General features: G+C 36.9%; 1 protein-coding gene across 3 annotated transcripts in view; it reads right to left on the bottom strand.

Moving 5' to 3' along the window:
• Positions 1-26,336, bottom strand: part of MAP3K20 (mitogen-activated protein kinase kinase kinase 20) — a 99,511-nt gene that overhangs the window by 46,391 nt on the left and 26,784 nt on the right. For all 3 annotated transcript variants that reach the window (XM_072418347.1, XM_072418350.1, XM_072418349.1), the window contains exons 3-8: positions 21,657-21,744; positions 10,423-10,524; positions 6,719-6,784; positions 4,586-4,614; positions 4,348-4,485; positions 1,190-1,276 (exon numbers count right to left, since the gene is read on the bottom strand). In XM_072418347.1, coding sequence (XP_072274448.1) covers positions 1,190-1,276; positions 4,348-4,485; positions 4,586-4,614; positions 6,719-6,784; positions 10,423-10,524; positions 21,657-21,744 — 510 coding nt within the window. The remainder of the gene's footprint in view (positions 1-1,189; positions 1,277-4,347; positions 4,486-4,585; positions 4,615-6,718; positions 6,785-10,422; positions 10,525-21,656; positions 21,745-26,336) is intronic.

The following is a 26,336-nucleotide window of genomic DNA, read 5'->3' as shown; positions in this document are numbered from 1 at the left end:
ATTTGCTATATAAAATGCTTTGACTCTGTTTTATGGTTTTGGCTACATATTATTGATAGGCAGGTTAATGTCTTTTTAGCGGTATTATTGGAACAACTCAGCTCAGCTGTGTGCAGAAAATCATCACTCCAGGACAACCAATTACAACATTATTTCATAATGCCCTACCTTCATTCATGAAAATAAGATCATTTGTACGTTTTATATAGTTTCTTTGAATATGTCAATTACTGCTTATTTATCTTTTAAATGATTTCTTTTGTGGCCAACTCTCACTGTAAATTGAACTTTACAAAAAGGATTACCTTGAAGCCCATGACATCAAGTGATAAGGCTCAATATGGCTGCTCAATATAAAGAACCATTTTGTTCTGCTTTCATTTATATTATTTTTGTTACAACCACTTTAGCCAATTATACACGGTTATATTATGACAATCTAAAAGAAGATTGTTCACAGTAATTCTGTAGCTGGGCACGTATTTCAGAAAGAGACATGTAAGCACATATAAAAGGCTGAGCAATTCAGAGCCTATTCCCTAGTACAGTAAGTGTTTACTCTACTGTAGGCTTTATTCAACGGGAAAAGCTTTGAGGAGGAACCTAAAAGCTCAGCCGCAGCCCTGCCAATACATGTTATGAGCATATCTTTAATGTGGAGTCAAACATGCTGCGGGAAGCTAAACTGTAATTTTCTTTATTTTTTTCTTCTTTTATTTTTGAAACTCTTATCTAAAGTGACAGCTTCTTGTAGTACAACGTCTCCTGCTGGGAGAGTTAAGTTGAAGTATCTGAACGTCTTTCACTGAAATATCAACTCCTGGCCAGTAAAAAGATGCCCAAAATCACGGGAGATGGAGTTAAACGGGTCCCCTACCTTGGACGCAATGGCTCCTTTCATCACGAAGAACAAACCCCCAGGTTACCCTATTGAGGCTGAGAAACTAGTACAGTAGTTCTACAATTTTTGATCTGTGGCATCACGATGTGAAGCCTCAACAATTAGATGTAAAGGGTCCATTCATGAGGAATAACATTAGTTTGACCCTTTGTGTTAGCTCCTACTGGTAATCTTTCCATAAGCGTTGAACTTACTTTCAATTTGAAAAAGATGAAAAAGTCTTTTGCAAACCCCCAATACTGTTTTCATATCTATCAACTGTATCTGAACAGAAAGAAGTAGCCTTACCTCGTTTTTTTCTACCACGAGCCAAGCCACTTGCAAGCCTTCAAGTCCTTTAAACGGAACCTCCCTTGTTAGCATTTCCCATAAGACCTAAAAACAGTACAGATATTATTTGATAAAGCTAAAAAAAAATAGATTTTTAAGAATTGACATTTAAAATTCACAGAACGTGCTCCTTCATAAATCACAACATTTTAAGTCCTATAGCTTTGCAGTATACCTTGCCTTAACTAAAAAACTTTTAGGCTTATATACACGCTTTATTATTAGGTAAAAGACACTGCTTAATATGATATATAAAACACACACACTATATATATATATATATATATATATATATATATATATATATATATATATATATATAATCATGAATACCATAATATAGAGTATATAAATACAGATATGCTGTAAGGCTACACGTCTCACTATATTTCCTACCTCTTTTAATGGTCCACTTGTTCTATAAACAAACTGCGTAAAAGTATAGAGCAATTGAATTTAGAAATGAAATGGATATCTGAGAAAAAGAATGATACTTCTGGCAAAATGTCAGATGTCAAGACATTTAAATCTTTTTTTAATGACATCATTAAAAATTACAGAACTTTGTCTTCAGAGAACTCAGGCCACTATAAGAGATACTGTATGCCTGAGTATTTGCAAAATTTAGATTTTCCCAAAAACCTCTTTACTTCAATTACAAAATAAACGTGAGAACAAATGGTCATTATCATAAATAATCTATCCTGAAAAGTTGAAAAATATTACATGAATCAGAATACACCAAAACAGCAAGTGAAAAGGGAGGCTACAAGACCTGGTATGAGTTTATATCAGTATACATATATATCTAAAGTCAGTGTTCCTTCAGCGCTTGTCATATAGCAGCTAATTCAACTCTGCCCATTGCTTAACCTGCAATTTTTTTTCTCTTCCAGATAACTAATCCACTTTATTCTTCCTCCCAGTTTTCACCCCCCAAATCCTTCTTGGGAACATATTCTCTCACCACTTTATTACATGAGGACTATGTTTATTAAATAATAACATATCTTTCCTGCAGTTAGTCCTGCCTTTATCTGGATCTCAGCAAGAAGAATGAATATACTTCTCTTTAGCACAGATTTCCTTTATGATTTTCATTTGTTAATTTTCCTTTTAATGATCATGCAATTATTATTTCCTAAATTTGCTTTCACTTCAACTTCGCAGATCCTTGCAATATTTTATTAAACCTTTCAACTTTGCCTAATATGAATTCCCTTAATATATCTACACTTGGTAAATATTTATTTAGTGTCCCAGATTAATAATTAGACCCCTTTATTGTATCCAATTTGCTGCCCTTTTGGGTTCAACTTGTAGAAAAAGCTTATTTGCACATATGCTGACAGTTACATTCATCAGAGACACACATATATATATATATATATATATATATATATATATATATATATATATATATATATATATATCTTTGTCTACGCAATCACCTTGTTTTTTTCTATTTCCTTAGTGTTATGGTTTGTGCTTGGTCTAAATTTACCAGTCACATGTTTAATTCATTTCTTATCCTAGTATGTAGCAAAAAAAAAAAAAAATTTCCAGATGGTAACTTAACAAGATGCATTCAAACTACAAAAAGATACCTACATTATTTTTTTGTATTACAAATATTGTTACATTTTCTGAATGATTTCTTGTTTTTGTAGGAATGCTAATCTTGTTCACATTTTAGTCACACGTTCATGCAAAGGGAAATCGAGGTCAGTATACAAAGGGCGTCACCTGATGCCACGTTTTTGTACACAATAAAAAAAGAAATATTATCTCTAAGTATTCCACGCATTGATACTTTTTCTGTCATGATGCCAGGTATACAAAGGACAAAAAAGTGAAGCCAGTTTTTTCATACTCCGTTCATTGCAGGATGTGCCAAACACAAAAAAAAAAGTGGGTGTTAAGCTTACATACTTTAACCGAAATACAAATTTAGAGCTCATGATTTTGTATGTTTTGATCTTTTGGAGATTTTTATAGGAACTTTCAAAAATTTGCATGCTTATCTTGCTTCATTGGTTTCTGTTTCACTCATTTATGAATTTCTACATATATACAACCTTTACCATCTCCTCATCCTTTCAAGACTCACTAATGACTTATTACCCTTACCTTCTTACCATGCATTGCACTGGGGTTGGCTGCAATGCTTACCTTAAGTCTAAGAGCCTGATTTTTTAAACCTCTCCGAGGTTGGAGAGGATACACTTTCATCAGTGAGCTTCCAGTGATCCAGCAAACCTGGAATGAATTTGGTCCAGGATTCAAAACATTTGCTAGCAAATTACTTCCATTCCAGGTTTACTGGTTCACACCGCTTCACTGATGAAAGTGTATTCTCTCTAGCCTTGGAGAGCTATATTATATCAGGCCCCACATCTTTACCCGGCAATACAGTTTTTCCTCGGAAAGGTTCCCCCTGTCTTCCTAGTATCTCCCAATCTAGCTTTTTTCCCCCCACGCCTTATTTTGAAAATTTCCATCAACTATTTTTAATTTTACCTCTTATGTTTTTAGATTACAAACAGCCTGCTCCATTAGCCATCATCTGCTATTTCACTCACCTTAAAGCAAAGTAAATAAAGGCTGCTTCAAACAACAACATTTTCAGACTGTCCAAAATAAGTGTGCACAGTTGGCTAAAATTATTATATTCTATTCAGGTTTTTATAGGTGAAGGTTTTCATAGGTTATACCAGTGTTTCTCAACCTAATAAGGTATAAATATAATGCTATAATTACTATATCCACTGATAAGATGATATTAGCATGGTGGTCAATAGGAAGAATGATTCTTTGCTGGCTAGGATGAGAAATGCCACCTTCGTAGACAGCCACAAAGATCATCGGTGTCAGGTAAACTGAAGTGAGTGTTCCAAATTGCTAATTTCTCAAAAAGAGAGAAACCACAGAAACACTGGGTTAGACTGTAGAAAATATTGCAATAATTGTGTAAAATTTTAAAAAAGGCAGCAAGCACCCTCTCGCCACAATGGCAAAGTTTAGACACCTAATAACACATTCTAGATGAACCTACAACGTGGATTTAGGATGTTTAGTTTAGCTGGATAACCAGGTAACTTATAAAGGTTACTTACCACTCCATATGAGTAAGTATCACATGTCTCAGACACAGGAAGACTCTGAATAACCTCTGGTGCCATCCATGGAAAAGTCCCTACAAGGGACATATGTGTTGTATGGGAATGGAACCTTGAGGCACCAAAATCACATATCTAGAGAAAACAATGAGATTTTTTTTTTAAAACAATACATATTTTACCTGGTAATGGAGTGAACATTCTCAAAATTGTTTGCAAATAGAAGATTCCTTACCTTTAATATTCCATCCATGGTTATAACCACTAAAAATAAGACAACAAGACAATAAGAAAATATAGTACATATACTACATCTAATACTACAACTGCTTTCAGTCATTAATAAAAGACATCTCTGTCACCATAAAACCCAAAACCAAAACCAAAAAAACCCATTGCCTGCATAAGACTCTTGCTAGCCCTTGCCCCTACAGCAAGCAGCCATTTAATCCCTTCAAGACATATGGCTTGCAGAAGAACCTTCAAATCTAAGACACTTCTACCCCACTGTGCAGAGTGGTTCCTCCCACCAGTCCCAAAAACCTCAGGACATGGTGGGAAAGACATCTACCACACACCCCTGAAAGTGTCTAAAACTGAAGTGTCTGCTAGGGGTCATAATTCTGCAAATGGAGGTTTCTTTAAGGAATGGAGAACTGAGTTAAAAAAAAAAGTTTTCTTTCGCAAGCAGCTTTTTTTCTTAAGTGATAATATTTTTTTTTCATAAATGTAGGTTTTATTGAGTTTTTGCATGTGCATATATGACAGGGGAAAAAAAGCAATATAAAAAAGCCAATAAGATAGAGAAAAATAAACAGTGTTGTAGATGACAAATATCATTATTTTTCTTTCAAATGGATCATAAAAAAACAAAGCATAAATAAGAAAATAGATTACACTATGCATTTATGGATGGCCTACTGGTCCTCTAAAAGGCAATACTCAAAAGAAATTTGTGCTCAAATCTATACAACCATAGTAATATTTAAAATATGCTATTGCATTGTTATGTTGTTTATATGGTGTATGTATATATTAAAAGTCTATATTACAATTTATAAGGAATAAAAAGAAAAAAATAGGCATAAATCCATCTTATGATCCAGTACAGAATACAATCAATTAAAGTGCTACAGCAAATATTGCAGGAGTATATAGCCAATTGGTACTTCACAACCTAAAATAAGGTGTGAAAAATGACAGCAAAGACTGAGGAATGTTTGTACAGAATCCTCTCCTATGTGGAGATCCAGTTTCTCTCATCAGTACCTAGAGCTGATATCATGTTATTATGTTATGTTGGGTATTTTTGATGATAGTTTAAAGTAAAAATCTAAATCCTGGAATCTCTGACAACACAAATGAAAATATAAAAGCACAGTTAGAATTAAACAATGCGCAGCATGATTTTTTCAATCAATGCGACTTTGAGTGGCCAAAAATAAGTGATCCCTATTGTAAGAAATGACAAAAAGGTTTAAAAACCTACCCGAAAATTCTTTAGCGGGAAGTAATCAAGGTATGCACTGAACACTGTAATCTCAAGAAGAAGCAAAAGGAGATTTCATTTCAAATTCTTTTCTAGGGATCTAAGGCATAAAGTTACACCTTTAGTAGTAGGTATGGGCTATAAAATGCCTTCCTGTGAAACGATCCCTAATTATTAAAAGGTGGACAAGGGTTAGGAACATGAAAGTAGGGTTATGCCACGTTCTGTCCTTCGCCTTGTTATGAACCTTTTTAGGTTCTCAATGACACACTGACAGGTGTGGTCTTAATATTTGAAACTGAACTGAAAGTAAAAAGCTAAATATAGTTTTATTTACCAAAATTATTGCCAAAATGTGTTTTTTCTAAACCAGTCCTGAAATGAACACAGCCTACCCAAAAACACAGCCAGACTGGTAAACTAACTTTTTCTTCTGCCATTCGGCTGACCCAGCCAATTCAGATGGCTGAAGATCCAAGACAGGAAGACGAGGGGAAGGAAGAGGGTGGCAACTATGACAGAACAGGGACAGGTGATTGCAAATAAAAATTTGCATCAAGCTGGTAAAGGTTATTTTATCGCAGACATCATCTGTCTTTTCTGTGATAAAGGACCTATCTGTCTGTCTCCAAGTAGTCTGAAGTCAAGTTAAATTCAGGCACCTAAAATAGCTACATTTCATTTTTTTTTGTAAGGTGTACATGTTCTACATGAATTGGTGTTATATGATCTGATTGGTGTTGTAAACATCACAGACAATGTACAGAGTAACTCAATTTACTAATCAGTGAAAGGCATACTTTTACACAAATCTCATCACTTATGAATAATGTAGAGCATACAAAAACAATTTAATAGTTTATTATATAGATTGTTTACCATTTCTAGACTTGAGATCTCTGTGTATTACACGTATTGGGGCCTCCATGTGTAAATAATGCATTCCTGTTTACAGAAAGAAAATAAAAGTGTGAAACCAAAGCATTTTTTCTTGTGTTTGACTGACTTTATTTTAAAGATCATGTGCAAAATGGGATTTTGAATATAAAGAAACACATTAACATCAAGTAAACACATACCACTTTGGCACGGATATCATAAAAACAAGCAATTGAGAGAGTAAGAATCACCAGCAAGCTAAATGTGGGAATGTCTGGTATTCGTGCCCACTGGTAATACACCTTGGCAAATCAAATTTATTGTACAATAGAAACTAAATAGGCAGATCCAAATCATCCATGAGGTAAACCTTGGGCAGAGGACCCTACTTCTACCTTATTACTCCTGCAATATATCAGAGACATAGTATAACTGGACTGGGGAATATGGACTTGTATGTACATGTTAGTGTCATATAGGACCATAAAGGCATAAAATAAAGGCTTACAGCGAGAGATATGAGTAGAGCCTGGAAAGGCCCTGGATGTCAGAATACAGTTACAGACTACACACAGAAAAAAAAGATACTTTTTACACAATAAATAGTTATAAAATGCTTCCAATGTCATATTTAACAGACCAAACAGACCCATTTTAGGAAAACTTCACTGTTAGGGTTTGCATATACTTTAAAGTTCAACTACAGCTTTAGAAAGTGTGGGCATGTGTTTTTCTAGATCAGGACATGTGGAAACTCCTATATGTCTATGGCCCTACTTGGTGGAGTTGGATGCACAAATTTATGTCCCAGTAGATCTTAGGTCAGGGGAACATGGAGGCCAGTTAATGGCATCAGTGTCCTTGGCATCTAAGAACTGCCTGAACAATCAGGCCACATGAGGATGGGAATTGACTTGCATCAAGAGGAACTTAAGCTGCTCTGCACCAGCATATAGTCTGACAGTGGGTCTGAGGATTTTACACTGGCATCCAACAGCAGTCAGTGTACTATTAGTTAGAACGTGAAGGATATGCTCCCCCAGACCATCAATGACCCACTGCTAGTTTAAAAATGCTGTATGGGGTTGCAGGCAGCATACCATTCACCACTGTGTCTCCAGACTTTTTTATCTTTATTATGTGCTCAGCATGAACCTTCTGTCATCTGTGACGATAAGTGGATGCCAATGGCAAACCTGCCAATCCCATGTTCTTGGGTTGCAACGTTCTGGGCTGTGATCAGACGTTGCACTATAGTATGTTGTGATCACATGCCGCCCTCATACAGTTTGGTCAGAAACATTCACACAAGTAGGCCACCGAAAGGTCATCTTGTAGGATGCTCCTCCTGTTCCTCCTCACAAAACAAAATGCAGATTCCAGCCCTACTGCTAGGACTTGTTGCTCTTCTTTGGCCCTGTCTACCTGTTCTTCTATAAAGGCCCGTCTCCTCATATCCCCTCAATACTCTTGATGCTATGCTGGGAGACAAAGCAAAACGTCTTGTGAATGCACACATGAATTTGCTATCTTGGAGGATCTGGACTACCTGTATAACCTGAGTTGGCTGCAGGTACTGCCTTATGCTCATGCACAATACCAGTAGTGAAAAAGACACTAGCAAAATACGTGGTTGGCTTGCAGTTGTGCCTTCTGCCCACTTTTTTATACTCATCCCTAGTCAATCAGTACTACCTTATAGTACTTTTATTTTATTTTAATATTATTTATTTTTTTATATACTTTGGTATTGTTTGAGCTTTGTATATTTCAATGTTGTACTGTATAATATCTATTTTTTTCTTCTTTATAACAAATATTGAAATATAAAAGTAGTTCAGCTTTAATTTTTCAGTCTAAAAATTAAAATACATAAGAGTAGTGTAGCATGAACTGGTCCATTTATATATCTGAGAGAAAGTAGAGTCTTGATAGAGTAAAAAATAGCTTACATACACCAAACACTTTTCCAGGAAACAGAGGAAGAACAAGTCTTTCATATGTTTGTTTTAGAGAAAGTCACACTGAGGTTAAGACCGTTAAATGAGCAGATTTATTGGCAAGCACCTAGACTTTAAAAACAGGAGTTGCTTCCCTACTTTCAAGTGTGGACTAGAAATAGCTCTGAGCAAAAACAATGACCTCTGTAACTAGATATGTGCATAGATATGTGAATATGGAGTAATAAGGTTGCTTCATTTTGAAAGACTTAAATGCATACAAATTTACTATCTGTAATGAAATCATGGAAGCTTTGTCATAAATGCACAAAAACACATTTTTATCCTTGTTTGTGGTAGGTTGGGTTTATATTATTGTTCTTGGAAGCTGATAGACACTCCCTTATTATTATTAGTATTATTATTATTATTAATAAACAGGATTTATATAGCGCCAACATATTACGCAGCGCTGTACATTAAATAGGGATTGCAAATTACAGACTAATACAGACAGTGATACAAGAGGAGAGGACCCTGCCCCGAAGAGAGACACAATAGGATGGGAGATATGTAGTGGTGGGAAGTAGTGATGGTTTCAAAAGACAGAAGATGGGTAGGCAAGTTTGAAAAAATGGGTTTTGAGTGCTCTTTCAAATGAGCAGAAAGTAGGAGCAAGCCGAATAGGACGAGGAAGACCATTCCAGAGAGTCGGAGCAGCTCTAGAGAAGTCTTGTATCCGTGCGTGTGATGAGGTTATGAGTGAGGAAGTCATTAGTAGGTCATTGGAGGAGCGGAGAGAGCGGCAGGGGGAGTATTTTTTTACCAGGTCAAAAATGTAAGTGGGACAATAACTGTGTAGGGATTTGAAGGCAAAGCACAGGAGCTTAAATTTGATTCTAAGGTGAAATGGAAGCCAATGGAGAGAACTACAAAGAGATGTAGCAGAAGAAGAGCGGAGGGAAGGATGGATGAGTCTGGCTGCAGCATTCATGATAGATTGTGGAGGAGTCGAGTTAGTGGAATACCAGCGAGAAGGATGTTACAGTAGTCCAGACGAGAGTTAAGAGCATGTACAAGGAGTTTGGTGGTCTCAGGGGACAGGTAGGGGCAGTTTTTGGAGATGTTGCGTAGGTGAAAGTGACAGGACCTGGAAATGTTCTGAATATGAGGGGTAAATGGGAGGGCCGAGTCAAGGTGACACCAAGACAACGTGCCTGAGGGGAGGGCCGAATAACAGTGTTGTTAACAGTTAGTAATATGTCAGGGGGAGATTTGGAATTTGAGGGGGGGGGGGGGGGGTGATGAGTTCTGTTTTATCCAGGTTGAGTTTCAGGAATCGGTCAGACATCCATGATGAGATGAGATGCCCTTAATATCAATTATGTAAGACAAGGTAATATCACTTGACTAGTGCATATTGACTGATTTTTACAAAAAAAGGAAAAACTTTCTTTTTTAAAGATAATTGCTGTGTACATCAAGAATAAATTCACACATTAAACCTAACTGTAGTATCATTCGTAATCTAAATTAAAGTCAATCTTCATTGTTGATCAAGTTGTTCAACAGGCAAAAAAAGTCCCGTTTGATAGCAGAGGGAAGGTTTTGTGGGGGGCATCTCCAGACTAAACAAAAGCAATGCAGTGAAAGTTTGTTTTTGATAGATGTGTGTGACATGAATCATTCAATTCTTACAGTACATTCTGGTAGACCTGGACACACTTTGATAAAGGTATAGCATAAACAGATTCAGTCTCTTACCTTTCGCTACATCTGTGGCCCAGGCCATTATGTGTTCCATATCCATGTCTTCACTCCTATTACTATTAATGTAGTCATACAGTGATCCACCAGCAGCATATTCTGTAAAATATAACCATATATATAAACCATACATAATATTTTAATTGGAGGAAATGTATATGCAGGTTTCCCACAACTAAGCTAACAGTCATGTGGATTTATCCCAACTAGGATACAATTGTCAACAGGTCCTGTAAATTTTTAATTTAAAATACATTTTTAGCAAGCGGTATGCTATATTATTAGGCTGCATAGCAATATTTTTAACAAAAGCCCTAAGACTGGGCACTGCTATCTTGCATGTAATATCAGCAGTCCTGGAAAACTCAGAGCTGTCATTCCAGTATAGTATTTGTCTTTGCTCCTCCCCTATCAGCTACATAAAAGTATAGAGTCGGGCAAGCAGAGAAAGTAATCAGACACTGAAAATAGGGGCTAAAAGTTGGTAAGAGAAAGAAGGAACACTGGTTGTAATGGGGCTCCAACTTCTGTGATTGAATTGCATAGGAAGTTCAAAAGACACACTGCCAGAAAATTTAAAAAAAAGCCAACTGAAAGGAAATACAAGCTAAGAATTCAAATCTTTTTAATTTTTTTTTCTTACAGTTGGTAACAGTGTCTGCTGTGTCAAAGGTTCCTGGTACCCCTTAAAATCAGGTCTCCAACTTTGACACAACCTGCCCACTCTCCCATTGCAGGCTCAGACCTGTGATGGGATAGTGGGTGGTTCTGGCATCATGACGTCACTCTGGGGGGAAGTTTCTTCCCATTTGAGTGACACCAGGCTCCCCGCCCATGCATGGTCTGGAGTCCGTGGATTTAGTGGTCCGCAAGCTCCAAAAGGTTGGCAACCACTGCTTTAAATGACTTAAAAAGGTTGTATGCATGAAATCGAAAAAGATGCAAGGATGTTCTCTTTGTAAAAATGACAAATATAAAAACTCCTGTCCTTTAGAGAAGTTTCAATTTATCATCTAGAATAGTGTTTTACATTTTTAAGATTAGGGAACCCCTGGCATACTTACTATATCAACAGCTCACAGCCCAATGTGGTGGTCAGTGGTGAAAAATGCCTCCTACATTACTGGCCTGTAGGAAGGATGTCACCCTTACAGATAGCCAAAAAGTTAATTGGCATCTTTTAAACTGACCCGAGTCACAAACCGGTTATTGCTCAAGGAACCCAATAGCAACCTCTGGAGGAACCATGGGGTTCCACAAAATTCTGGTTGAGAAACACCAAGTGAAATTCAGAACTGGTAAATGGCTGGGGATCCCAGTGGGGAACTGAGGGAGGTAGGAGAATGATAAATGATTACAGTGTACTGCAATCTTGTGTTTGCCCTCATTTACTAAGGGTTAAAAAAAAGCATGTTAAAATTATATTAGTTCCATATGACAAGCCATCAGCAAGGCATTTCATCTGCATAGAAATAAAGTTTTTATTCACACAAATAAAGTTGTGATGATTCTAAATTATTCTAGGAAATATACTGAATAATCAGAATGGTTCCTTTTTTCTCAAGTGCTAATATAGGAGGCCAATTTCAGGTCACAGAAGAAATTCCTTCCTTTTCTTTAAACACCTTTTTATGGTGCATCAAACTGCATAAAATAAAGTTGTTACAATAAAAAAACAATTTCTATTGCAACAGAACATGTCAGGGCATGAGATAGATATTAGAACAACCATGACCACCTCCTGGCTGACCCAAAGTAAACAATGACTTTGCTTTTTGCTCACAGTAATAGCAGTTTGTGTATCAGGATCTGTGTTTTCAGAGTTAATATTTTTTGGTATTTATCAAATGTAGAAGGTTTGCAAACTTTTACTGAAACTCATTAACCCTTTCATACAAGTGAATATTCCATAACCCCATATTTTACCTTTCCTATTAGGTCTTGAACTGTTTTTTTAGTCATTATACATGTTTGTAAATGTTTCTTCCTTTGGCTATTAGGTGGTCAAACCTAGAAAATAACCCAGTTTAGCCCATAAATATATATACAACCATGGCCAAACATTTTGGCACCATTGCTTGTCTGAAAATCTGAAAATGAACTAGTTCTTCGTGAAAATTGTTGAAAATAAAATGTTTTGGTATTGTCATGTTTATTTCTTTTGTTGGCACTGGAAGAACACAAAAAAGCAGAGACAAAAAATATTCAGAGACATTCCACACAAAACATCAAAAATGGCCTGGACAAAATTATTGGCATTCTCAACTTGGTAGTACACCCTTTAGAAGAAAAAACTGGTGTTGAAATGGTTTCTGTAACAATCAATAAAACTTTTTCATTTCTCTACTGGAATTTTGGTTCACTCTTCTTTGCCAGCTGCTAAAGGCCTCTCATTTGAAGGGTTCCTTCTCCAAAATGCTGTTTTTAGATCTCTCCACAGGTGCTCTATGGGATTTAGATCTGGACTTATTGCTGGCTACTTCAGAACTGTCCAGCACTCTCTTCATAAATCAACTTTCTTTCCTTCCTGACATCATCAATTGCTTCTTCTACTTCAGACCCTCTATCAGTATTGGTAGCAGTGTCCTCTCTTGGTTTGCCTGATCTCAGACTGCTCAGGTCTTTCATTCCAATTTTTTTTTTTTTTTTTTACTTCAAACATTTAGAGCATTTCCAGTTCTAGCCATTTCCACCCATGCAACATCTTCAAACTACACTTCTCATTATCCCCAGAGACCACCAAATTCCTGGTACTCACTCTCATTACTTCAGATCTCAACTATGACAACAAGCTCCTATTTGTTATTCCATTAACTAGACTCTTGCCTATTGCCAATATTTCATAAATAAGGCTAGACTTAATTATCCATCTCACTCATCTACTGTCCAATGCAAATCTCCAAAGTAGCTCTTTTGTCACCCTAGTATGAAATTCAAGCAACCCTTCCTACTTTGTCTTTAAAGAACTCCACTGTTCCTGTCCCTGTTATATTTCCAATCGGATACAGCAATACACCCCTTATGGCCCTCTCTGCTACTCCAACAACCTACTTCAAACTTCCTCACTCATATCACTTTCCAGACTTGACTACTAGATTTTGCTTTACTATCGGATACCAGATATGGTTTTATTTCCCATACGTTTGTTTACTTCACTTACACTTATAATATCTTGGCACTTTTTATTTAAAACATAAAAATTATGAATTACAAAACAAAAATTCAGGGTTTGTACACACACATTTTGAATACAAAAGCACATCTAATGCTTGTTACTTAAAAAAGAATTACCGTATTTTTCGCCGTATAAGACGCTCCGGAATATAAGACGCACCCAATTTTAAAGGAGGAAAATCTAGAAAAAAAGATTCTAAAAGATTATTCCCCTTCTGATCACTCATGTGCCATTCATACCGGTATTCCCCTTCTGATCACCCATGTGCCATTCAAATTCCCTTTCTGATCACTCTGTCATTCAAACTCCCCTTCTGATCACTCTGTCATTCAAATTCCCCTTCTGATCACTCTGTGCTTTTTTTCTATTGTACGGCGGTTAGGACAGGGAACAGCAGGTGGCGCTGTGCCGGCTTCTTTCGCTTTGCTTTACAGACAGGAGAAAACACGATGCTGGCAGAGGAGAGAAGAGAGACACGCTGCAGCCAGAAACACACGCAGGATCGGGTATCGGGTGAGTATAATATTTTAATTATTTTTTTTAACACATTTGTCGTATAGGACGCACTAACTTTTCCCCCTCAGTTTTGGGGAAGAAAAAGTGCGTCTTATATGGCAAAAAATACGGTAGGATCTAAATCCTAAAAAAAAATATTATTAGTAGGCCAGTCAAATAACTATATAAATCAATGGGTTACTTTTGTTGTGTTTTGGAAGTTTGTTTTCCCCCTGCTTTCCTAACGGTTTGTACGATTTGTGTGGTCATGTGATGCAGTTTTCAGCAAACTTCTGCCCATTCTCTTGCTTCCCACTTGACAGATCTCACACATGCGGCCTGGTCTCACTGTTATTCCTACAGCTGCCTGGTCTTCTAACCACCACCAGTGTTCAACACAGACAGGTGGGAAGAAATTGTAGGAGGGTGGCAGCCCCCTGTATTGTGACGCCAACTTTTCAGCAACCACCAAAAATAGCCAGGTGATTACTGAAAAGTGCCGGGTGGTGCACCCAGCTAAAAGAGGCTGGGGAAATCTGTGAACCACACAATTCGTTAATGGCCAGTGGGGGTTTGCTGCACCAGCATCCATTCTCTTCTGAACCTCCAATGCATCTTTTGCAATGAGAAGTCTTGCAAATCTTCCCCAAGCAGCTTTGTCAGAATAAAGAAAAGAACCGCTGTTGTAGATAAAGTACGTTTCCCAGGAATCAGTGCTGGCTTGGGGAATCCACTACAGCAGTATTTTCACACACAGAGCTATAACAGCTATGAAAATGTATTTTTTTTCTAATGTTTTCAAACACAAAGCATATTGAAAAGACTGGCACTATTAAAAGGAGCAGACCGGAACAAAGTGTGTTTAGTTTGTCTGGTATTCTTCTCGCCCAAAAACTGTAGTAATCATTCCATGAGGTAAAACAAGAGTCGATTGCTTTTTAGTAAGTACACCTTTTCTACTACAATGCATCATAAGCGTAAAGTGACTGCACAAAAAAAAAAAAAAAAAAAAAGAGAACAAAAACATATTTGCTAAACAACTATTAAAAAACACAATTTTTCAGGAATTAAATCAGAAACTAAATCGTGGGGTTACTCAGCTGTCCCTGTTCTGTCACAGACGCTACCATCTTTTTCTCTTCTTTCCTTCGGCCATCTTGACTGGCCAGGCCAGAAAGATGCAACTCTCATGCGTATCCAATCCAGCACCTGCAGGGGAAGCTGGGATGTGCCGGGTAACCCTAGCAACATTGCATGCGCTAACCAGCGATCTTCGACAGATGGGAAGTGATCAGGCAGGTAAGAATACTTATTGCTGGAGGGATACCTCCTGTTTCTTTTGGTAATAAGGACCTGCCTGATGCTGAAGTTTTAAAGTTGAACCAAGGAAAAAATTTGACAAAACTAAGAAAAAAAGTGACAGGGGTCTTAATCCTTGCTAAATCCATCTAAAAATCAATTTCTTTCAAAGATTTGCTGCTCTCTGACATATTAGTACTTCAATGTGCCAATCAGCAAAACTTGCTAAAGTGTTGTACCGTTCCTACTGCTACTCCATCCCTGTCCAATCTGGGGGTGTTGCATGTCCTGCACTGATGCAGCTGGAGTGGAAGTCCCATATTTGGATTGTCTGACAAAAGATTGTTTGGCCACACACAAAAACAAAAAACCCTTTGGTAGGTGAACCACTCCCCACCTAATAATTTTATTTATGCATTCAGCTGGTTCCTTGAAGATCATTTTTAAAACTCTGACTAAGATTAGGAATGCATGTTATCCCCAACATAACCAGACACATCTGACATTGGCCAGAACTTGAAGTGGATTGAGTTTACAAAACTCCTTTGCCAACTACATTGCCATGTCCGAAAACTTGGCAGATGCTCAAGGAAAGAGAATTCTAAAATATGAGAGGTTACAAAAGTTCAACTAGAAAAACAAAATCTCTAATGTCATTTTAGAAACTATATCTACTCAAACAGTACGAACATCATAAATCAATCTACCTCTCACCGTTGACTAGTATATTGGAATATTATTGCATGCACCTAACCTCATAGAAAGATACCATTCTGTTTACTACAGCAAAGAGTAAAACTGCAGAAACACAGGCCCAGCTTTAAGAGCAAAACTACACTGGTGATTTTATTTTAATACTAACTACTTATTTTAATACTAATGAAAGAATCTTTTTCCTGGACTAGGTTGATGGATCAGAGCTGAAACAGCCATGTGCCACGCTGGTTCCTGTATAGTTCTTGGCTTCTTCATAAATATCTGGCACATTTGAGCCCCTACTGTTGCTTCTAAGCTAGAGAGGTATGCTGTATGGGTGTAAAAATACATATGAATATACTCAAGTATAAACCAAGATTTTTGCCACTTCAAAAGTATTTTGTTTTATACTTTGGCCAGTAGATGGCATTGTATCCTCATGTAAAGTGTAGTGGATAACTTCACCATCTATGGAGGAGTTTGTACTATTTACCTTGAGGTCTTAGTGCCACCTACTGACAACCAACAAAGGTAATGTAGGAGCAAGTGACCTATTATGTCCAACTCAAAAGTCCAAAGTACATTAACCTGTAAAAATGGGGAGGGGGAGGGGGGTTGTAAATTGATAAAAATAAAGCTACATGGGCTTAGTCGATTTAAAACATTTAAAAAGGTATTACAAAATTAAAAACACCATGCATGTATTTATTCTCATTAATTTCAGTGTCATCTGTGTTGATTAAGGTTTTGAATGTTAGCAGTGAGGGTCACAAATTGTGCCCTAGTGTTCCTATATAGGATATAGGTAAACATAGGTACCTCGGTTTATATTCAAGTATATATGACATACACTTTAGCCCAAAGTAAACCATAGATTGCGCTAATCTTGAATAGCCCAATTCTTGAATTTATTGATCTTATATGTTGTTAAAGGTTATTTCCATTAGCATTGTATATATTTTTATGTGAGATTCACTGAATTTTTTTATGACTTGAAAGAAACATGGCATGATTTAGAATTCCCCTTTAATAAGCGAAACGTTAATGAGAAGAAGACTGCTGGAAGGTTGGCTGTCCTCTGATTCAGATACTCTCTTTAGTCCAGCTGTCACTTGTGTCATTAAAACTCTACCTGACAAGAACCATCTGGTCACAGCAGGAGAGAATAGTTAATGTTGAAGAAATGTCATTTTAATCCTGATATGCCATCTGAAATTGAATTTCCTAGCCAGAGATGCATTGCTGGTGTTTGCAGTAACCTTGCTGCAGGCATGCCATTGTCATTAGCAGCAAACAGACTTTTATAGAAAAATAAACAGGAAATTTGTTGGAAAGTGTGGAAGAATGCTAACGGTAGCTTATTTTATTTGAGGTTTAAGCATCCAGGAAAACCTCACTTTATTGCTATATTATTGTATATAGCAATAAATATACGTTACTGTATAATACTTGGTAAATAAAACCATTTACTGCAATGTCTGCCCCTGAAAGCTTACAATCTAATTCATACAGATGGACAGCAAGTACACGACCAATCAATCTACCAATATGTTTTTTGGGCTGAGTGAGAAAATCAAACCATAATAACTCGTAATACTAGAAAACACAAAAGCTCAAAGCTCTCCAAGACTGTAAAATATAGGCCATCATTGATGAATAGGAGTGATCCACCAAATCTGGAATAGACCTGGTCCAGAATTGAAGACATTTGCCAAAAATTAGCAAATGATTTTAAGAAATCCACTCCAGGTTTGTTGCATCACCAGGTTCACCCATAATGGTCTATCTTCTACAGTCTCGGGCCCAATGGCAAACTGCCAAATGTAATGGAGTTTACTTATGACTATTGAGCTTTGGGTGCCAACTGCTGCAACTGCTACCGTGAGGTTGCAGTAATTGGTGAACTGGTAATACCATCCAGGAAACTCTGCTCCAGAGCTGATAAATTGATGAACTGTGATTCTGTCCAGGAAACTATGCAACGCAGCAGATTGATCAATGAACTCTATATACTTACATACAGGAAACTTTGCACAGTGACTCAGTTTATTTTTTTAGGACTACTTTCAGGCAGCTTCATCAGGCACTGGATGTGATTGTGTTTGGGCAACTTTACTACACAGACACACCCTACAATTCAGCATATATAAAAGTCAATCTTTGTATACAATTACTACCTAAAGAACTAAGACAAGAGAGCTTACAACCACCTCTGTGTGTGGATAGACAGGAAAGGAATAGAACAGCTACAGTCACCTTAACAATCAATAACCCATAGTGTGACAATATGTAAATTCTATGGGATCCAAGGAAAGAAAAACAAAATGTGTTTTCTTCTATGAGCTTCATTCACAAGCCCGTTTACTTACTTGTAATTAGTTTAGTTCTCCTCACACTATTGCATATTAGCTCTATCTATAAACTAATATTAACCTGGAAGTTTGTTTGGGAAGAGATAAGAGGATCAAGAATAGACCTTTGAGTCCCAGTGATAAATTGTATGATGGAAAGCCCAGCACAAATATTATTTGTTCCTTAACAAAAGCAAATAGTGCCTTGCTGGATCAGTGCTTATCTATTAGAGTCAGGACTCATCTTACTTATACAATACACCCTCACATTGTTTCTAATAAAATAAACTAAGAAGAGACAACCATTGCTGAATCAAATGTAACAGCACAAAAATTAACACTTAACTTTGGAGTACGGGTGAGGCGGTGGAGGAAAAGAAGGTGATGGGTGTTATCCATACTACTCCAAGGGTACAATTTATTATTCTTGGAATTCAGCTTTAAAAACAAAAATGTACCAGCGGGTGGTTACTGAAAAGTGCTGGGTAGTGTGCCCAGCTAAAAGGGGCTAGGGAGAACATGGTATATTGGACTAGGAGTCTACAAAATATAGAAACAATTGTTCTTTTTAGCTCACAGGAAGTGACAAGGACACAGCATTTTGGGAAATATAAGTTACTTATATTAGCTTATGTTAGCTAAAAATGTAAAAATGGAAACTAATGGAGCCACGTCCTTAAAACTAGTAAAATAGAATATATGTTAATAGTAAATAGGACCTTTCATACTGAGGCTAAAATAGTTACTAATCCAAATGAAGCAGTGCACAATGGCCTTAGTGCTTTTTTATTGTATTAGCTTCTCTCCTACCTATAACAATGGAATACCCACCATCAGAACCTGAACGATTTTGCATTAAGTTAGTCAACTTTTAGATTTGCTTGGTAAGGATGTGCAGTAAAGCACAATCAATCAGTAGCACTGCACAGTGGGAAGAAGGATATGGAGCAAGTATGACATTCACATATATATTTAATTATATATTACAGACTCAAACAAAAAATTTTAAACTTTTCTACATACAGATCATTTATGAAGATGATTTAAAAAAAACACTGCACAGACTTATTAAAGACTTGTGTGATTATATTTTTACGCTGTACATTAAAACACCAGAGAGAAGTGGTCAGACAAAACAGAGGGAGCACAGCTCTGCCCGTTGAGTGATGCTGATGTTTCCGTCAACAGCCCTATCAACATGTCCAAAAATAAATGTAAGGGTATGTGTACAAAGCACCAGGAACCCACCACCTGGCGGCCATGCACTTTAAGGAGCACAAAAATAGGTGGTAGGTAGAAACCACTTTAATAGGCTTACAGATGTGTAGACTGCTTACCATCATACAAAAAAGACGCTCTTGAAAAAAAATTAGGCTTTGTTTTATTACAAAGAACAAATATGTGTCCACAATCAAGCCTACAGGTCATGACCCATTTGGGTATTCAGTGCTTTTTATGTATTTATTTTTCTAAATCAAACGTCTTGCCATGGTAAGACAATATTTTTGGCAATAAGAAATTGATATTAAAATAGATGGCTGATTTTAAGGGTCAGAGCTTAATAAAAAAATAAATATATATATATATATAAATAATATTCAGGTTCATGAGTGGTTAATAATACCTATACATATTTCAGATTCCTTTATAGAATAATCTCCAGCTTCACAGCAGCATTGCCTTTCTATTATTGTACAAATAAAAAAAGAATTCATTCCTTCTATTCAGGGCAAAAAATACAAACTGAGAATTTATTAATCCTTTTTTAATCCTAAAAAAAGGCTGGAAAATGATATTTATATATGTGAATAGGGGAGCTCATGGGGGGGATTAGGGGAGTTACATTATGTAAGCAACGTTCACTTACTTTTGATAAAAGCATTAAAACAAATTAAGAAAATTATAGTTATCTGATGGGTCACTTTTTAATGTCTCTTTATGCCGGCTGAGATTACAAATGCAAGAAGCATAACTGTTGCTATGAGGAGTATAAGACATTGGTATACATGATACTTTTGATTTAATCCTTCGTAAGACACAGTGTATAAATGGCTGTAAAAGGGTGATGAGCGGAGTTCTATCAAAACGCTACACAGACCAAAACCAAAATCCAGATAAGCTCTCCAAGTCTTTCAAACTTTGTACAAAAACAGTTTGAAACAGCTATATGCAGTAGGAATACCAATCCACATATTAGGCTATGGAACCAGAAATTTTAGAAGCATGGGAAACTCAGAGGTATAGATCAATGACTGGCGTGTCATTATGCAGACATTTACTGCATGATATAGGATGTATTGAGACAAAAAGAAGAATAGCAAGTCTGATAGAGGTTTGTAAAATTATACTTTTGTGAACTGGTTTGCATTGTGAACTTTGGGAATAAACTTGCCCACAGTGCCAGAATCCACAAAGAATAGTTAGGGTAATGCTTATACACACAATCTTTGTTTACAAAACAGACATTTTTCACAGGGTACACTAGTATTCAGAATCATCAGATTCTGAATTACCACAGGAATTTTCTTTTCATAGGGCCAATTTAACCTATGGCTAACAGCTTTTATACCAGGCAGGAATATTGCCACTACACTGTTAAAAGACTGCAACTGTCCTCACAACTAGAAAAAATGGTCAATTACTATACTTTAGATCTTCTCAGGGAGGTATGTAGAGGTATGTAGTGGTTTGGTGGGTAGAGGGTGGACATTGGGGTTAGAAAGATTAACCACACAGCTCTTACAAACATTCTTGTATGTATAAATCTCAGCTTGAGCTACTGACCCCTACAGATTTGTAACAACAGAAACTGTTAAAAGGCTTTTAGATCATAGTAAAGCAAATATGTGTTTTAAAGAATGTGGGGGCAGACTTGATTTAAACCTATCATCCCAGTACTTATATAACCAGCCCTTTTAAAATGTTAAAAAGAAACCTAAACCTCCACCTTCTGGCTGGATATGGGAACATAAAATACTCAGAAATAGGAAGATATGTACAAAACATGTACTTTTAGCCAAAAGACTTAATATGCATACTAACACCCTCATCCCACTCCCCCAAAAAATCAGACTTATCAAAATAATCAGTATGAGTGTTATTCAGAGATAATGAAGAATCTAATCAACCAAAGAACAGATCTATATGTCTTTTGGTATGGACAACACCCCCTTTTCAACAGCAATATTTGAATATTTTAACAATAATATTCTTACCTGTAACTATACAGTAATTAGGTGGTTCAAGTACAGCTCCATAAAACTGGATGATGTTTCTGTGACTGAGCATGCTGAGGATTTCTGCCTGGAAAACAAAAGGAATATAAAAATATTAATGTTATTTATTATTACACAGTATTTAGATTTAGTATTAAGCAGCCCTGTACAAAGTTCATAGTCATATCACTAACTGTTCCTCAAAGGGGCTCACAATCTAATGTCCCTACCTTAGTCATATGTTAATGTCTTTATGTATCTTAAATTAACTAGCTTCCTAGATTGGATTAAATATTAACATCACCAACATATGAAATTACAAATACTTTTGTCCTATTCTGAACCTTGACCTGAACTTGAGACAAGCAAAAACATTGGTACTTGAGGAACAGGGAAATATTACAAAATAGTTATAAATGTAGTCCTCAACCCCCAATAAAAATATCAGAGCTATTTTTTTTCAACCTATTAACCTGAATTATAAACATCCCAGATTTTTTCCCAACATTCTGTGCTGTGCAGGCGTTCCTCTAGAGAACCTCTCTCTCTCTATGCATTCTGCAGACAGAAGTGTGAATGAATTCAAGTGAATGAAGAATTTCAGAATAATCGCAGCTGTATGTACAGAGTATGTGTACAGCGTTCATCCATTCATCTGTCAATCACTGGAAATGATTATTAAAAGATTGTTTCCAGAAATGAAAATAGCACGTGTATGCAGCTTAACAGTAACCCTTCTTCGAATTCTAACACTAACCCCCTAAACCCTGTCTTTAAACACCGCAGCCCTTCCTGTAAATCTGACCCACACACTAACATTCCATATAACACTAACCCTCTCTATTACCCTATCACTAACCTTTCTTGTATGAATCTAATCTAACCCTCCATGTGATCTTAAAGCAGAAACAAACTCGTGATACTCACCTGTCCCCTCTTCCTCACCCGCCTTTTTTCTTCTGTCTGTAGAGGATCTTCAGCGACCCTAACTAGCCAGGCCAAGATGATATAACAAAGTTCATTTATTCCCGGCACACTTAGGGTAAACAGGGATAGCCAGAAATCCTGTAAACCGAAGTTGAAGCTGCACATGTGCAGCTCAACTTTTTGACACATATCTGGGGCGATCAGGCAGGTAGGTAGGAGGGAATATTGCAGAAGGGATATCATCTGCAATAATGACCTACCTGATCATGGATTCTTAGAAGTGGAGCTTTAGTTCCCCTTTAACACTAACTTTTTCTGTATCCTTAACATTAATCCTTCCTAACACTAACCCTACATATAAACACCCACATTTGCATTTCATTTGTACATCTGCACTTTTTAAATGACTACTACTAAACACAAGGCAGTTTGTACCTTATACATGCTTTAAAAGTTTACTAGTGATACTGGCAATTTATAAAGTCAGAGCATTGCCCTGATGTTACCTGGGTTGTAAAGCTTTCAAAGACACAAGCAGAGATTGAAGAAAAGGGAATTATCTAACGAGCCAGCGCTATGTTACATGTACATTAGCAACTTTGTGTGTGCATTTTCCATATCACCATGAATCAAACCCCAGGTGTCAGATGCTTCATGCCAGCTTTTAGAAGCACTTCTAAAGTGCAGTGTATCCAAGGTGGCAGTGCTTTTCTCTGACCTCTCTCTTCCCATAGTTTATGTAGTTAGAAAAACCATTTCCTTTGATTGCAATCGTTCAAAACAGCAAAGTTGCTTTTTCTGATTTATGTCAGATCTTTTACTTTGTCTTTGATGTCACTGAAGAGGAGAAATGAGAGCTGCCAAGGCTCTGTTCACAAAACTACTTTAAAATTTGTTGTCAGGATTGCACTTATTTTCTTCAAAGCTGGATATTGTCTCTTTATTGGGATTTTTTTCTTTGTACTGCAGGTGGAGCTTGCTGAAGAGGCCATCTGATTTTTTTTTTTATTACAGCACAAAAGGGACAGAACAGTCATGGAGGTTTAAAGGAGGCTCATGAAACAATAATGCATAAAATATTGGTGATCCAAAATTTCCATTGTGTGTAAATTTTATAAAACTTATATACTGTAGATGTCTGTCAATGTATCACTTAAACTCAACAAAATGTGTCTCTCAATGAACTCAGACAATAGAATTTTATGGAATATACAACTTTTTTTTTTTACATACATTTTTACTTTATAATTTATTGGGGATGCAGTCAGTATACCATAGACCATTAAAGCAGTGGGACAGGAACAGTGCCCAAGTTAAAAAGAAAAAAAAAAAAAAAAAAAAAAAAAAAAAAAAAAAAGAGGGGGTGGGGGGTTTGATGAAACAACTAAAAAATAAACAAATACAGTGCTGTCTCCGGAATTTTTTTTTCAGCTGAGTGGGGTGAAGCTGTAGGTATGTGGTCAAAAAGTGGGCAGGGCAACACATGTTCCCAGTTGTTTTTGCCATAGGTAACCCCTTTAATTTTGTCACCCCCTATATTTTGTTCCAACTTTTTAATGGCTACCTCCTAGTATATAACATTTTGCCATCATCTTTGAATTATGCCCCAAATGTCCAGTACCCCTTTATTATGACAACTTTTCAGTAACCACCCAAAAACAGCAGGGTGGTGCACCCAGCCAAAAGAAGCTGGGGAGAACACGAATAATATGAATAAAAATAAATAAAAACAGACCTGGCAGTTGTGGCGTTAGTTCACCAAATGGAGTTGTCCCCATAGTTTTTTTTACTTGTATCTTGTGTGTACTTCCTCTAGATCAGGGGTGTCGAACTCTAATACACAGAGGGCTAAAATACTTGCAGGCCAAACTTGAAGTTTATTGAAAACATTTAGGAAGTTTTTCCTTCTTATTAGATATAAAACCTTTTCATATGAAAACAAAGAGGTGTTGCTTAACATTCAACCTGGAACAAGCCTATAATAGAGAAATAGCACCGCTACTACAATTCCAGTCCAATGCGGGGCCACGCATAGGCAGAGAGGCCGCTGGTCTATAGACACGAGTGATGATGGGAGTGGTAGTAGGGGCGTCATTTCAATGCAGCGGCAGGCCAGCTGCAATTTATATTTTGAATTCCTTTGGGGGGCAAAAAAATTAATTTGGGGGGCCAAATTTGGCCCCCAGGACAAAGTTTGACACCCCTGCTCTAGATGAAATTATACTCCACTGCTTTATTGATCTATGACTTGCTGACTGTGTAACTCAATGACCAAGAAAAAAATATGAATTTATATTAAATCACAGGTCTGGGACACAATGTGTATGGAGTATACCTGTTTTAGCCGTTTGCTATGGCAGCTGGATATTATCTGAATGATGAGAATTGCTCAGTTTTCTCATTAAAGCTAGGATCTGTATTAAAAGTGAGCAAGACTCACAAATGTAGGTCTTGTTTTTGGGGTCTCCAGGTCATTTATATATATGCAGTGTTCAACCAAGAAATTGTTTTAGGCTGGGTGGAAAGAAATTGTAGGCGGGTGGTAGCAGCCCCTGTATTGTGATCCAACTGCGTAGTAACCACCCAAAAACAGCCAGGTGGTTAATGAAAAGTGCCAGGTGGTGCACCCTGCCAAAAGGGGCTGGAGAGAACACCAATATATATTTAGTGTTTTTGGTGGGTTTTGGTAATATATATGCAATAAATCCTTGCTTGCACGCATAAAACTATCCATCCTATAGAACTCTGAAACACCAGCTCTACTTAGTTCTATGCAAGGGTGAGAATCCCAATTAATATTTGCGTTCACAGAAATTCACTTTCATAAATTGAAGTTGTTCATTAGCAACTTATGGTGGTGACACTTGTATGAGTATATTGGTTTTATATGTACTGTTGTCAAGACAGGTTTACTTTAATAGCAATAATGACCAGGCATATTTTTACACACATAAATCACATTTGCTGGCAGCCATCACACCGATGTACTAAATTTGGAACACAGACATTGGATTTCCACATATTCGAAATTCAGGAAGGATTTGCCAAAACGTATTGCAGTGTAGACGGGTCTGAGACGTTAAAATGCTGTCCCTTGGAACATCATCCCCCTCAGAGCTTAACTTACAAATTCCATTAACTTCAAACACACTGACATCAGAGAGAAAAACAAAAACCATGTATATGATCCTGTAACTGACAGCCATAAAGGATGTCCAGAACTGATTACTATTTTTTTCAGACCTTATAAACCTGAACCGAAAACCAAAAAGATTGCATATTATCCTATGAACTCCCCACCTTTTCCCCCCCCATTACAAAAAAACAGACAGGTTTCATATTTAAAGTTCCACTTTATTTATTTGTGATCGGGCAGGGCTTTATTGCGGAAAGCAACAGGGGATTCCCTGCAAAATGCATTCTTGCCTGGCTGGTCGCGCGCCGTGGAGCTGTCAAAATGTGAGCTGCAGTTGGCTGGCAGGATACCTGGCAATGCCCTTGCTGCCTCTGCATTTGGCAACACTAAATGAACTCCTAGATGCTTGCACAGGAGTTGATGCATCCTGACCTGGCCAATTAGGATGGCAGAAGATTGAGAAAAGGAAGAAGATGGCAGCAACCCGTGGCGGAACAGGAAAAGAGAGTATTGCAGTGTTTAGTTCAACTCTAAGAATACCATGATATTTATGCAACCTTTAATTAAACTGTTCATCCTCCTCCTCCTTAAAGAGACCCTGCAAATAGTCCTGATCC

Source organism: Pyxicephalus adspersus, chromosome 7 (genome assembly GCF_032062135.1).
Source record: "Pyxicephalus adspersus chromosome 7, UCB_Pads_2.0, whole genome shotgun sequence".
In the NCBI taxonomy this organism is placed as follows: Eukaryota; Metazoa; Chordata; class Amphibia; order Anura; family Pyxicephalidae; genus Pyxicephalus; species Pyxicephalus adspersus.
This window is presented reverse-complemented; position numbering and strand designations above follow the sequence as displayed.